Below are 12,442 nucleotides of genomic sequence, written 5' to 3'. Positions count from 1 at the left end.
ACTCCTACTGCGGTGAGCTCAAAAAAAACATTCTAGACCCTTACCTCTTCTATTCCTCCTTTATTCCTTTATATCTTTTGTCGTCCATTCTGTCTCACCAACTGTCTTGTTAACCTCAATACTACACTGAATAGGTGTCTCTTTGGAATCAGAAAACTCCCTATATAAGCACCTGTTGCAAGCAAATTGGGACATAAACATTGTTAAAAGTTTGTAGGTCCAAATTGTTATGAATTGTATAATAAGCCTCCAGCGATTATGTTTGTCCCTAACCATTAAAATGGTGAAGTGTGAAAAGATTTATTAATTATCATAGATTGTTCACTGAATAACAGCACATTCTGAGTGTTATTTATATTAATGATACTTTAGGCCTGATTTCAAGTTACACATTACTGCTGGAGCGGTACATACTCCGGGAAAATATAGATTACCTTACCACCACACCAGTACTGTGCAGTTAATAATCAGTCAGATCCCATGGAATGGGAATTTACTGTGTGGCCCACATTTATTGGTCATAAAAACACACAGAATTGCTGATTCATTTGAGTTCATTGCATGCATTGAGATCTGCTGTGAACAGGTGGTAAATGCATGGTGGGAACTCTGCGACAGGTGTAGTAACAGCAAGTGGGAAGTAGGATGAGGGAAGGGGAAGATAATGTCTGGCATGGGGAATCATTGAATGCTCCTTCTTGCCTGAAAACAAAATTGGGGAGAGAGGCTTGGCTGCTGGTGCCAGAATTACTACCAGTTAAACACAGGCCCACTCATACTGTGGCAGAGCCAAATTACAACTTGTAATTCTGCTCCACCTGACCCCCACAGAAGATAAATCAATGCACTTATGGGAAAATAGGCATTTTTCAGTATCAACCTTGTGCATATCTACTGCTGTTACAGCCTCTTTACTAAAGTTCCTCTCTTTTTTAACCCCCTTACCTATCAATCCACACAGCTATTGGCCTGGCATTCATGGCAGACTGTATTTAGAATTACTCAATAAGCAACCCCATTTCCGTGTCTATCCACATTTAAAAGTAAATGCAGAAAAAAATACATGTTTTCTGTCTGTATTTATCTGTAAAAATCTGTAAAAGCGGAAAACAGGGAGCCTTGCTCATAATCCAGTTCTTTATGGCTGGCTATTAATCTATTTAAAAACGCGCATGCACCATCTGTTAGATACTTCATTTGCTGCACACATTTTCATCTTCAGTATATATTTGAAAAGTCGAAACGTAAAAAAAAACAACTCTTGACTTGCAATTTCATGTCACTACTAATTTATGATGTTTCCAAGTCAAGGCTCATAGACACCTGACACACTGACAGGTTTTACACAGCCAGCGTTAATCCCAGACAACAGCAAACACGTTTCCACCTACACTATTTTGTTAACAGCATGGTAGTAACCTTTCTAACCTTATCTGGCACCAGTACATAATTAGATACACAGGAGTGTGACTCCAATTGAAGGTGTTGGCATTGTAACGCACTGTGAAAATATTAACTATGAGGTTAACTCCAATTTTCTCGTGTTTAATTAAATGCACGTGTTACTAATGAGGTAACCTACTGTTCCTTGATAGTACTAATTAGCTAAAAGGAGAGTGCACTCTCTCACTGCAATCTGAACCTAAAAATAAGGTTCGTGTATGCTAATTGCAGGCAATTTTAAACAGTACAAGTTGAAGAAATAGTCATAATATAAGAAATTGACTGTTTCACAACGGAACAGCTGTAAATTTAGTTAACAGAAAAACAATCACGATTTTTGTGCAACTATTTTGTGAGGCTTGTAAAAAAAAACTACCGTGATCTGCACAGACTGCACAGTAACAGTCAAAGTGGTCTGTGAGGAGGCAATGCCAGCTAGGATTCTTTTGAGCAATACAATCCAATATTTAGCAAAGCTTACTGTTAATTAAGAGCCAGGTATGTTGGAACTCAGAATGCAACGGCAGCACCGAAATAAAGTGCATTTTAAACTTCTCAAAGTGTGGAAAAAAAAGAAAAGGAAGAGAAGGAATACACCTCAGAACATTTAAAACTAAGAGTCGTTTTGTTTCTACACATATTTAGTACAGGGTTCTTGTTTCAGAACTAAGCTCAAAATATATGTTTTTTAAATTAAAAAAAAAACATTTTATAACCAATCACTAGGGGTGTGCGAAATTCACATCATTTACTTTTGTGTAATTATGTGAAATTTCTGCAAAATTACATAAAATTACACGTAATTACATGACAAGCAAACCCATAATTTCATACAAAAAAGTGTAAAAAAAACAGTAATATTACAAACAGCCGCCAATCACGGTCTGTTGTTTTCGTGTGATCACTATAAATGTTTACTATGAACAGAACATGAATGGTGTAATTCGGGGAATGCCGTGTAACAAGCGTAACGCTGAGATTCCTGAAATTACATGACTTGCACCAGCGTAGCATACAATTCGTCCAGAACTAGAAATAACTCAACTGAAGGTTGCAAGAGAGATGCAGACTAACACATTATATGAAACAACGTATTCAATATCATGGTCTGTCAGCAAAATATCCTTCATTCTTATTACCTCGTCTAAATTCCATTTCCATGATACTTGCATTTAGAATGATACTGACTTTAAATATATATTGACTTAAAATATGTTTCTTTATAAGTGAACTGAGAATCGACTAACACAATCATATACCCCAAATGCTGATCTAGTAGAAAGAAAACAAAAATACCATTAAGTTCAAATTTCTTCTACGAGAGAGTATTAATAGTATCGTGGATTTCGAAGTGCAAGTCTACCTGCTTCCTCTTTATAGGATTCTTTTTATGCCTTCACAGAAACCTTTGTCTTTTTTTAAACGTAGGCCACTGTCACTTTAAAAAGGATGCACTATGACACAACCATTTCAATTGCGTTTTACAGTCTTGCACCTAATTACACACACAGCAAAATAAGCTTAACAACTATGTGCGCACTGAAGCATCACCTGTGTGGCGCAAGCACTTTTGCTAAACTGTTTCTTTGGCTATTTTAGCTATTGCCTGATTGAATATAACTCAGATTTCTCTGGGAATTGAAACAAAAGGGGTTGTGCCCCCTCGACGCAAATCGACTCTGTGAGGCCCATACAAAGATACCTTTAGTCATAAATGTAAATTTAGGACCCAAGTTTTCTTACTTATGCCAATGGGCAATTCGCAAGGGACTCCTGGTGGGCACAAGTCTTTTTAGGGATGAAATGTCTGCCACGAGTCCAGAGACCCTCACTCTGTCAATCCCACACTCAATGGGAGGGATTGAGGGCACTCCTGGGTTTACCAAGGCATGATGATCCCTTCCGTCTGTGAACATGCACAAGCAAGTGTGATGGTTGGCATTCGCAGTCTGCTGATACTCCCCTTTCCAGCTTGGAAAGGATCAGACAGGGTGGGAAGGGGAAAGGATCTCTCCCATATTTGGTGTGGTGTATGGGAACGGATTTCTTCATGGGGAAAAATATTTTCCCACCCAAAAAATAAACTGTAGATGGTTGGCTGCACATAGGACTCCATTCCCCTTTGTGGGGTTAATTTCAATGAAGGCCTTATCAAAAGGAGACGGACACATTTGTAAGGAGTATTGTAAACTTTGAGATCAAATATTGTCGGGATTCCATTAGGATGTGACGAGGCCTGTGTAAACTGTGAGAAATATTGGGATACTTTTTGACAGAGGATTGACCTTTGTGCTTCTTTTAAAAGGTAAATCTATTTTCATTTGTTTTTCCTTGTCAAAGAAATGCAGCCTAGTGGAGGAGGAAAACATGAAACATTTGTGGCAAGTTATGCTATTATCCTGCTCCAAGACTGCATACCAATGTATCTCAACATCTCCAAAACATTGGTAAATAAACTTCAGAGTCAGCCTTTTCCAATAAACCAAGTCATGAATAAATGTGGTGATATATCCAAAGTCAAATGAGGCTGGCTTCGCAATGATCAAAGCGAGAGTGTGTGATCTGAAATAGAAAATACTAGAAGGCTCTTACCTGATTATTAGACTAAGCTAATAAAAATCAGACAGAAACTTGCAGTAGGTCAGTGACGGAAGCCCCCTTGGGACACCTCATTTTTCTAAGTCTTTACAGGGGGTTGGACAGGGATTTTCTTACATAGACCACTTAGTCAGCAGGTGAAGTTCTTATTTATAAATCTAAGTCACTGTGATCTACATAGCTGTCTGTCTCCTAAATGTAGGGAAACTGTATTTTTCAGGAGGTTTTAATGAGGTATGTGATATTTTGATGTTGCCTCACGTATGGTTTTGTTATATTTTTTTGCATTCGAATGTTAAAGTTGCATGTTCTATAGAGGTCAACAGAAACAAATCTGCTTCCCACAATAATTGAGCGATGGCTTGATGAGGCAGTGAAACTGCAATTGTTTCCAAAAATGATATTTAGAATTTTCTAGTCAAGGCAAAATATAGACTTTCACAAAAAATATTGAGTCAAGAAAATCTATACTCAATAACATAGTGATGTTCCTCTGTAATAGCACTGGAGTGAAGGAACTGATCAGGTCTTTAAGGCCATTAGGTTCTGGCACCCTGCAATCAGCAGAATATTGCAACAAGGTGCACATCTATTTTAGAAATGTAATCTTTTCATATGGACATGCCCACTATCTGTTTAATGAATGTAAGGCATCAGTAATGGAAGGTGCACTAACAGCAGAGCAGGGGCTTACCCCGGCCTGATTTGTCTTCTCTACTTTCAGCGTGATAGCTTATAGCCAGTGCTTAAATTGTAAAAAAAAGAAGTGTCAGTGCCCTTGTTACGAGGACCTTTCAGCTTGCACCACACATTGCCCCTGCCTGCACTGCCAATAGCAATACCAAAACAATAACTAATCATGACACTTTTAACCCGTTGCATGCTGCCGTCGGCCGTTGGCCGTCGCAAGCACTACCTTCGTAGTGCTGCGCACGTCCAACGGCCGACGCGGCCCCGCCCGCGCAAGGAAACGCCCTCACCGCGCCGACTCTAGGCACCCAAAGCTTTAAGAAAGGCTTGGGTGGCAGTCTATAGTCATTTTCAACAGCACCTTCATATGGCAGACTGATACAAGCTAGGTGACAATTAGGTTCTGGTTCTGAGCACCAGACACACTGGCTCAAATTAAGCACTGCTTATAGCTCATAAAAAGAACAGTATTCAGCAGCAGCGTAAGGATTATTATTTTAACTGAGGAAAATGCATGTTTGTCAGCGAAGGTGTAACAATTATTATTTACAATGATTCCCCTAAAAGAGGCAAAACAGGTGGCTACTTCTAGATTACTTCTGTAATGAATGTGCTGTGGGTGTTTATATCGACAGAAGATGGACTTAGCAGCAATATGCTTGGGGACTAGACGTTTTTTGTGTTGCCTTCTGGTCACAGTCACATACTGCCATAGAACTTCGATTGAGAAACCACCAATCAGTGCTTTGCTGTTTTTTTAGTTGAACTTTGTATTTGGGAGGAATCACTGGAGCATTGTGTATTTGAAACCTCATTGAGGGTCATAGGACTGCGTTGATGGAGCTTGGAAGCTTAAAGAATACACTGAGCACAGTGAAAGACATTAACTTCAATAGGCATCTGATAGACCAAACCTCTGCGCAACAAGGAGTGAAGGTGCAGAGGAAGAGCTAGAGCTTGCATTAAAGCTGGGTGGGAAAAGCATGGACAATGCACAGCAATCCTTGCAACATGCATCTGGTACAGGCTTTTTCTATCACTTTTTTTCATGCTACACTACCTACACAGGCTGCTTCTGCGAAACAAACAAACTAAACATCTATTAAATTATCTAGGGTACGGTTCTCCAAAAGTCCGTCGTAGAGTACCGGCTCCATGCCATATTTTTAAGAGAACTACAATTATCTAACTGGGGTCATGCTGAAAATCTGGAACGGATCTAGCTGTTCAGGACCCACTTTGAAGAACCCTGATCTAAAACATCAACAGGAAGCCTTTAGTGGTAACCAGCTACCATCACACCACAAAGGGCAAGAAATTGTACCAACACTATGATAAAGCAAGTAAACTGCTGAACAAGTATTGATGATGAAATTGATTTGAATGGGTGATTTAGAATAAATCAACTTATCCCATTTGTAATTTCTTGATTATGCCTCATTGCGCATGTTAACTACTTGCTGCCAATTCTGACCTGTATTCAACAACAGCTACATTGATGCTGTGCAATGAGTCATTAGGTACAGTGAGCATTTTCATACATATGGCATTGGTGTTCACTTGTACACAGTTATGACATCTTTCTAAAAGTATAACAAGGACTATCAAAGAAGGTATAAAGAAGGATGGAAACAAGTTCCGTAGAAGCTACTGACTGCATGAGCTAGGAAGAAGATACATGCAAGTACTTTACTGAGATCATATTTTACAACACAGACATGACCTGCATTAATCAAGCAAGATTACCTCAGGTGCTGTAGGTGTCTGACATTATCTTCAGGTTGTCTATACACTATTCCGTAACTCAACAAAGACGAAAAAGTAGCAAATAGCGTGTGTTGTGCAAATCAGCCCCAGAAGTAGCAACGCTGAACTAACCTGCAGTGGTCTCTGCTTGTCGTTGCCCTTGGGAGATTTCAGTCCACTGCTCTGTTGCTGTAGAAGAATCTGTCTCGCTGCCTGGAGTGCCTGAAAGCAAAGGAAACACCAGGCTAAATCATTTCGGAGCGTGTCTTGCAAAATATGGCAATGCAGAAGACATATAGAAAACAGACAGGATGTCCAAAGCAAATATTATTTTATAGTATTTTGACAAACAGAAATCCATGCTAAGTGAAAATGTGCTACGAGTCTACAGAAAACCTGCAAGGAAAAGTAAAGTCAATTTGTTTGAAATGAGTGCAGAGAAACAGTACAACTAATAACATGGAAATTGGGAGGGATACCTGCACCTGGAAATTACCGAGAATGTCTGATAATTCCCAGGTGTGGGATACACTCTTTTTTACAAGTCTGGGAGCTGGGTATGTGAAATAGTCCAAGATATTGTTGTTTTCATATCGATTTCCACAGATTCCAAATCTTCATCCCTGAATACTGGACACTTTCCAGCATTTATTTTTAACTAAGCTTTTCCAGGTGAAATGTGAATGTCGCAAAGCCTGAAAATATGGGTTTTCCAACAAAATGGGAATCATGATTGAGTGGTAAACCCAGGGTTATGGCCAAATTAGGATTATCAAAACTAAGGAAATAACGATTTGCGGATATTTAAAGTGAATATGCTGCTGGACAAAAAGTGATTATTTTATTTACCAGGGACACTCTATGCCAAGACATGTTCACAAGTCCCCATTTTAAATACTAAATGGTATAAAATGACTAAAAGCATTGCATATAAGTAATCTTAGCAGGTTTGCTCCAACTGCACCTACCATGTCATGTCTGTATCAGTCTAGGTTTTATTTTGAAATTGAGGAGTCCAGAAACACAAGTAGAAAACGAAAACACAATAGCTCATGCTCATATGACTAATTTCTTACACGTTTCCTAATTCAGGATGTAGGAGCTATATGACAGCAAAAGCCACAAGAATACTAGGAAGATCAAGATAATGATTTTGTGCGTCAAATTATTTTTCTGAAAGGTGTTGCTTGCATTCAATAAATATAACGCATAAGGTCTATGAAAACGTATTACATTTGTGTGCCGGACACCAAATGGGATATTTGTACTAGACCATGAAAACAAGTCTCATTTGTAAAATAATCAAGATTCACAACAGATAAACAATAGTAGAATTTGCACTAGAATCAATGGGTACGTTTTTCCAGATATTTTCTCGTATCCATGACGACAGTTGCTTTGACATGATGTGCATATGGCATTACACTGCCAGCTGGTGTGAACAATGTTTGAACTGCCGCATTGAGATGCTGAGCAAACAGAAAAAGTTGCCACGTCTTAACCCTGAGGGAAGGCAGTCATCCCCTGATCAATTATGAAAAGACAGAGAGAGGGCTGCTACAGTCTGGCTCCAAGCAAGTTTTCTGAGAAGGCAGACAGACAAGGAAACCAAAGTAAACAAACCGAATGCCGTGGCATCATCTCCTAACAACATTGATTTGTCTCCTCATAAAAGGCTGCGGTAGGCGTTTGCAGAGCTTGCTTGAGTGCCTTCTTCACAACATGGGCTTACTAACACATGACAACCGCAGAGGGAAATGTCATTTGCCTAAACGCACGCCTTAAATAAGACTACTATTAGGACCAGTTCGAGTTCACAGAAACAATTGGAATTGGCCTGTGTTTATTTTAATAACCTCATACTGATCAGACTATTCTCCGCCTAGTGCCACTGTGCAGAAGTGAATTCAGCCTTGAAATGCTACACTTATAGCATAATCCTGAGGTAGGTTAGGATTCTTTGTAGCAGGAATCGGGGGGTTTTCTCTATGACTATGAAGTATGAATTCCTGATTTGCTGATATTACAGTGACACCTAAAGTCAGGTCAAGAGCAAGCCCTAGCTGAGGTTAAAGAACGAAGTTTTGCTCTCTCGAAGTAGGTAAAAGGTCACTGTAGTTGCTTACTTGTGGGGAGAGAGAGGTAAGAAAGAAAAAGAAGGGTACCAGTTGTAGTCCATGCCAACAGGGCTGGACTGGCCATAGCAGGCACCGGGCATTTCCCCGGTGGGCCGCCAGGGTGGGGGCCGGTTTTGGGCCCCTGGGGGCCATTTTTGTTACAGAGACATTTTTGCAGTACAGCCATTAGAAAATTGTCTGAAACCGGAAATGGCAAACAGCTCGGCTGCACCCCCAACCCCTCTGGGGGTCGGCCGAGCACTTTGCCGTGGTCAGTTTTAGTTCCCAGTCCGGCCCTGTGTGCCAACCGAATCTGATACAAACTGAGTGCTTCAACTAAAAGTGTCAGCGCGAGGGTTGTATGCAATGTATAAATAATGGAACCCAGTAGACAGAGCCACAGGCACATAGGCTAAACATATAGGTGACAGAAAGCAGGTAATAAAAGAAACTTACAGCATTCAAATCACAATGCAATAGGTCTTGCATTTACAAAACTCTCTTTAATGGAGTCTGTGCCCCTTTCCTTAGAGGTGACTTGTCTAAAGAAAGGAGCTCAGTCGTCATTAAGGTGAAAGCGCAGCATGGGGCGCTTTTACAAACTGAGATTAAAAAATAGAAGAAATAAACATGCTGCAGTGTTTGGCACTGCAATTAAACCAAGGGTATGGTTGCCACTGTGGCGTGACATGCTATGAAAAAAAGAAAAAGCCCTATAAAAGAGCATGTCCTGCCTGCAGGCAGGTGAAAAGCATTAAACAAAATAGTGCTCGGAGGCTGTAATTAAAGCCTACTGAGCAACAACACACGTAACAGGGGGTTGTCCTCAAGGGAGGTTACAAATGAGGACAAGGCGGTACTAAGGAGGGACTCACAAACCTATTAATAAATCAGAAGCCAGCATTTACCAAGGACAATGACACAAGCCAATGACAAATATGGGTGGAGCTTCAAGTCCATACCTAAATACAGCAAACCTCGCAGAACCCAGGCTCGACCTAAAAACACATTGCGCTGATACAAGAAAGCAGTAATAGCAAATGATGTCACGCTCCAAGCTGATTCCACTTACATTTGTGATCCGTCATCAACTGATTATGTTGGTTCCAAAATCTGCCTTTGTGCTTAGACACTGACAACATTACACTGTACAATGTTACTTGTAGAGGTTTTTCTAACTTCAATAAAGACACCTCCAAAATTTTAGGGGAACAGAATGACCGGAAATAAATAAATCTGCAAGCTGACAGGATGAGCAGGATTTTATTGCCGTTTGGAGGCATCTCTTTCTAAAGTACCTCAGATCACTCCATCTTTTAGAATGTTGTCAAGGTACTTCCCTCTCTCTCTACAAACGAGGGGTCTATAACTGATCAGTTTTATAGCCCAGTATAAAGTATAATGTAAAAGTGGCTACAATTTTAATGAGGATACTATTTCAAATTATTTTTTACACTTCAGAAAAAAACTTTCTTTAATGAAAAATTCCAACATGTAAGTACTCAAATTTGTCACCAAAAATGCCCTATCCACGCTCAGTTCTATAGTCCAAACAAATAGATATGTGGACAAAACTAGCACACCATCACACATATTTGTAGTTCATTGCAAGTACCCAGCTAGCCTGCGGTTTCTTGAAATGCAGAAAATGTACCTTCAACGTGTTGCACATGCTTCCATCTTAGAATTACAGCCACTGGCCGTCTCAAAGTATTTTGGTTCTGATAAGAGTTGATAAAAGCACAAATGCTATTCAGACTCTTACAATCACTGACAATATAAAGCAATGTTTTGTCATGGAATGCACCAAAGACTGTCCCATTTAGTGCCCTTCAACAGTGCTGACTTTACAGACCTGAATTTCCTCCCTTACAATAATATATAAGCGTATGCTGCCGAGGATCATTATGTACTCCTTCAAATGTTATGTTATGTTGGTAGAGTTTCTTTTCCCTTTCAACCTGCAAAGGGGTGTGGTGTGCCAGGTTAGGGGAAGGGGGATGACGGCACGATACTCAAGGTCTAGCCAGCTTTATTAATAAATGAGGCACACACACCGTGTAGTTGGGTGCGGGTGAAGGCCCTGTGCGGTCATGTGCCCCTTTATTTATCTCCTCGGGCGCGTCTGCCCACAGAAGTGGTACTATGTATGGTATGAGCTGGGTGGCTCAATACACAGGGGACACCATGTAAACCAAAGTCGCTCTTTGAATCCTTATTCAGCCTATTGGCACTTGTTGTTGCTAACTTTCTTTCTGAGTCAAGGTATTGAGTAAATCGAGTTCGATTTATGTAGCCACATTTCATTTTATAATTATTACAGGGTGCTACTGTGCTGCTATGAGCTATTTCAGTTAGCAGGTACTGCTGAGTCACAGTGACTTATACAACAGTATTAAATGACTCCACTTGCTCTAGCTATCACAGGAAGCCATGTGCACAGAAAGTAGCACTGGTCATATGAGCACTGCAGAGAAGGTTTAATTTTACTTGGGAAACATTTAGGGCAGTTCATAGAAGAAGATGAATGTACTCACCATGTGTAAAAAACAAATTAACATCGGCGATGTCTACCAGATTTACCACTCTACCTCTATCTGCAAGTGTATTTTATGAATGAATGGTGTTAAGAAGTTCTTCAATGCCTGATAAAGCTATACAAACTTTTTCTAAGGAGAACTCAAGGACGAATAAGAGCGATTGTCTCCTGTGACCGCTAGCTCAAACTTCTGCGCATACATTTTGAGAAACTTTGCGGCCATACACTTCCCCAGCTGCTCGACTGAATTGGTCTACAGATGGTCAAACCTTTGCAAGCGACAGGATTCCCCAGCATTAAAGAGCAGCTTAATTGGACGGACCACACTCATTTACCCAGTTGCTTAACATACTAATTGATTAAATAAGGAAATAGGCTGACATCTTTTGTATCTGGCAGATTACAGGCAGGTCAGCCTCTAGATATGGGGGTATGGACAAGATTCCACCTGAAAAACATGAAATAGTCTAGTGCACATCCTGCTTAGCTTCAATTATGAGATCAGAAATTAACTCTGCATCAATCTCGTGCACTGCACTTGATGACGGCTCTGTTCAGTAGCCACAGGGAATTCTATCAGAAGACCGGTGCTGATAAAAATGTAGATTGTTTAATTTTTGATGGCTCTGATAACAAAGTGTATGACAGTAAGCAGCCCTTCCCAAACAAGCAGAAATAAAAGACCAATGTTAGGCAGAATTTGTTGAAGAACCCAAATTCTGTCCTCCCTGATAAGCCATTGAAAATAAAGCACAAGGACTCCATGTTCCAGTAGAACGTACAGTTAAAGACCCAGCTTAAGAAATTCCTTAAAAATAAACTCTACATTGAATTAAAAATAACAGATGGAGCATGACATAAATATTATATACCTTGGAAAGTTATTTATTTGATTTATTTGATGTTAATAGACAGGCCTCATATGTAACATCACTAGACAGCGCATAAAAGATAAGGGGCCAGATGTAAGAAGCCGTTTTCCGATTCGCAAATGCTGGAATTCACAGAATTCCGGGGTTTGCGATTCGCAAATGGTGTTTTGGTATGTATGAGCCAAATCGCAAAATAAGGAATCGCAAAAATTGCGATTCCTTATTTTGCTCAAGTATTTAAGGAATCACAATTTTGCGATTCCTTAACCCCTTCCATGCTCATGAGGAGCTCAGCTCGTCATGCAGCACAGTGCTCGTGTGCTCATGACGAGCTGAGCTCGTCATGACCACACCCGTTTTTATTGCTGTCCAGCACAGCAGGGGAAACTCTCTAGCAGCAATGCGGTTAAATGCTATGCATCTAGCATTTTATTTTT

At 40.1% G+C, this 12,442-nt stretch overlaps 1 protein-coding gene across 5 annotated transcripts in view; it reads right to left on the bottom strand.

Annotated features, from left to right (window-relative positions):
• FOXP2 (forkhead box P2) overlaps positions 1–12,442 on the bottom strand; it is a 269,974-nt gene that overhangs the window by 169,086 nt on the left and 88,446 nt on the right. For all 5 annotated transcript variants that reach the window (XM_086919355.1, XM_086919351.1, XM_086919359.1 and 2 more), the window contains exon 3: positions 6,610–6,699. In XM_086919355.1, the coding sequence (XP_086775481.1) occupies positions 6,610–6,699 (90 nt within the window). The remainder of the gene's footprint in view (positions 1–6,609; positions 6,700–12,442) is intronic.

Source organism: Lissotriton vulgaris, chromosome 1_1, assembly GCF_964263255.1.
Source record: "Lissotriton vulgaris chromosome 1_1, aLisVul1.2, whole genome shotgun sequence".
NCBI lineage: Eukaryota > Metazoa > Chordata > Amphibia > Caudata > Salamandridae > Lissotriton > Lissotriton vulgaris.
This window is presented reverse-complemented; position numbering and strand designations above follow the sequence as displayed.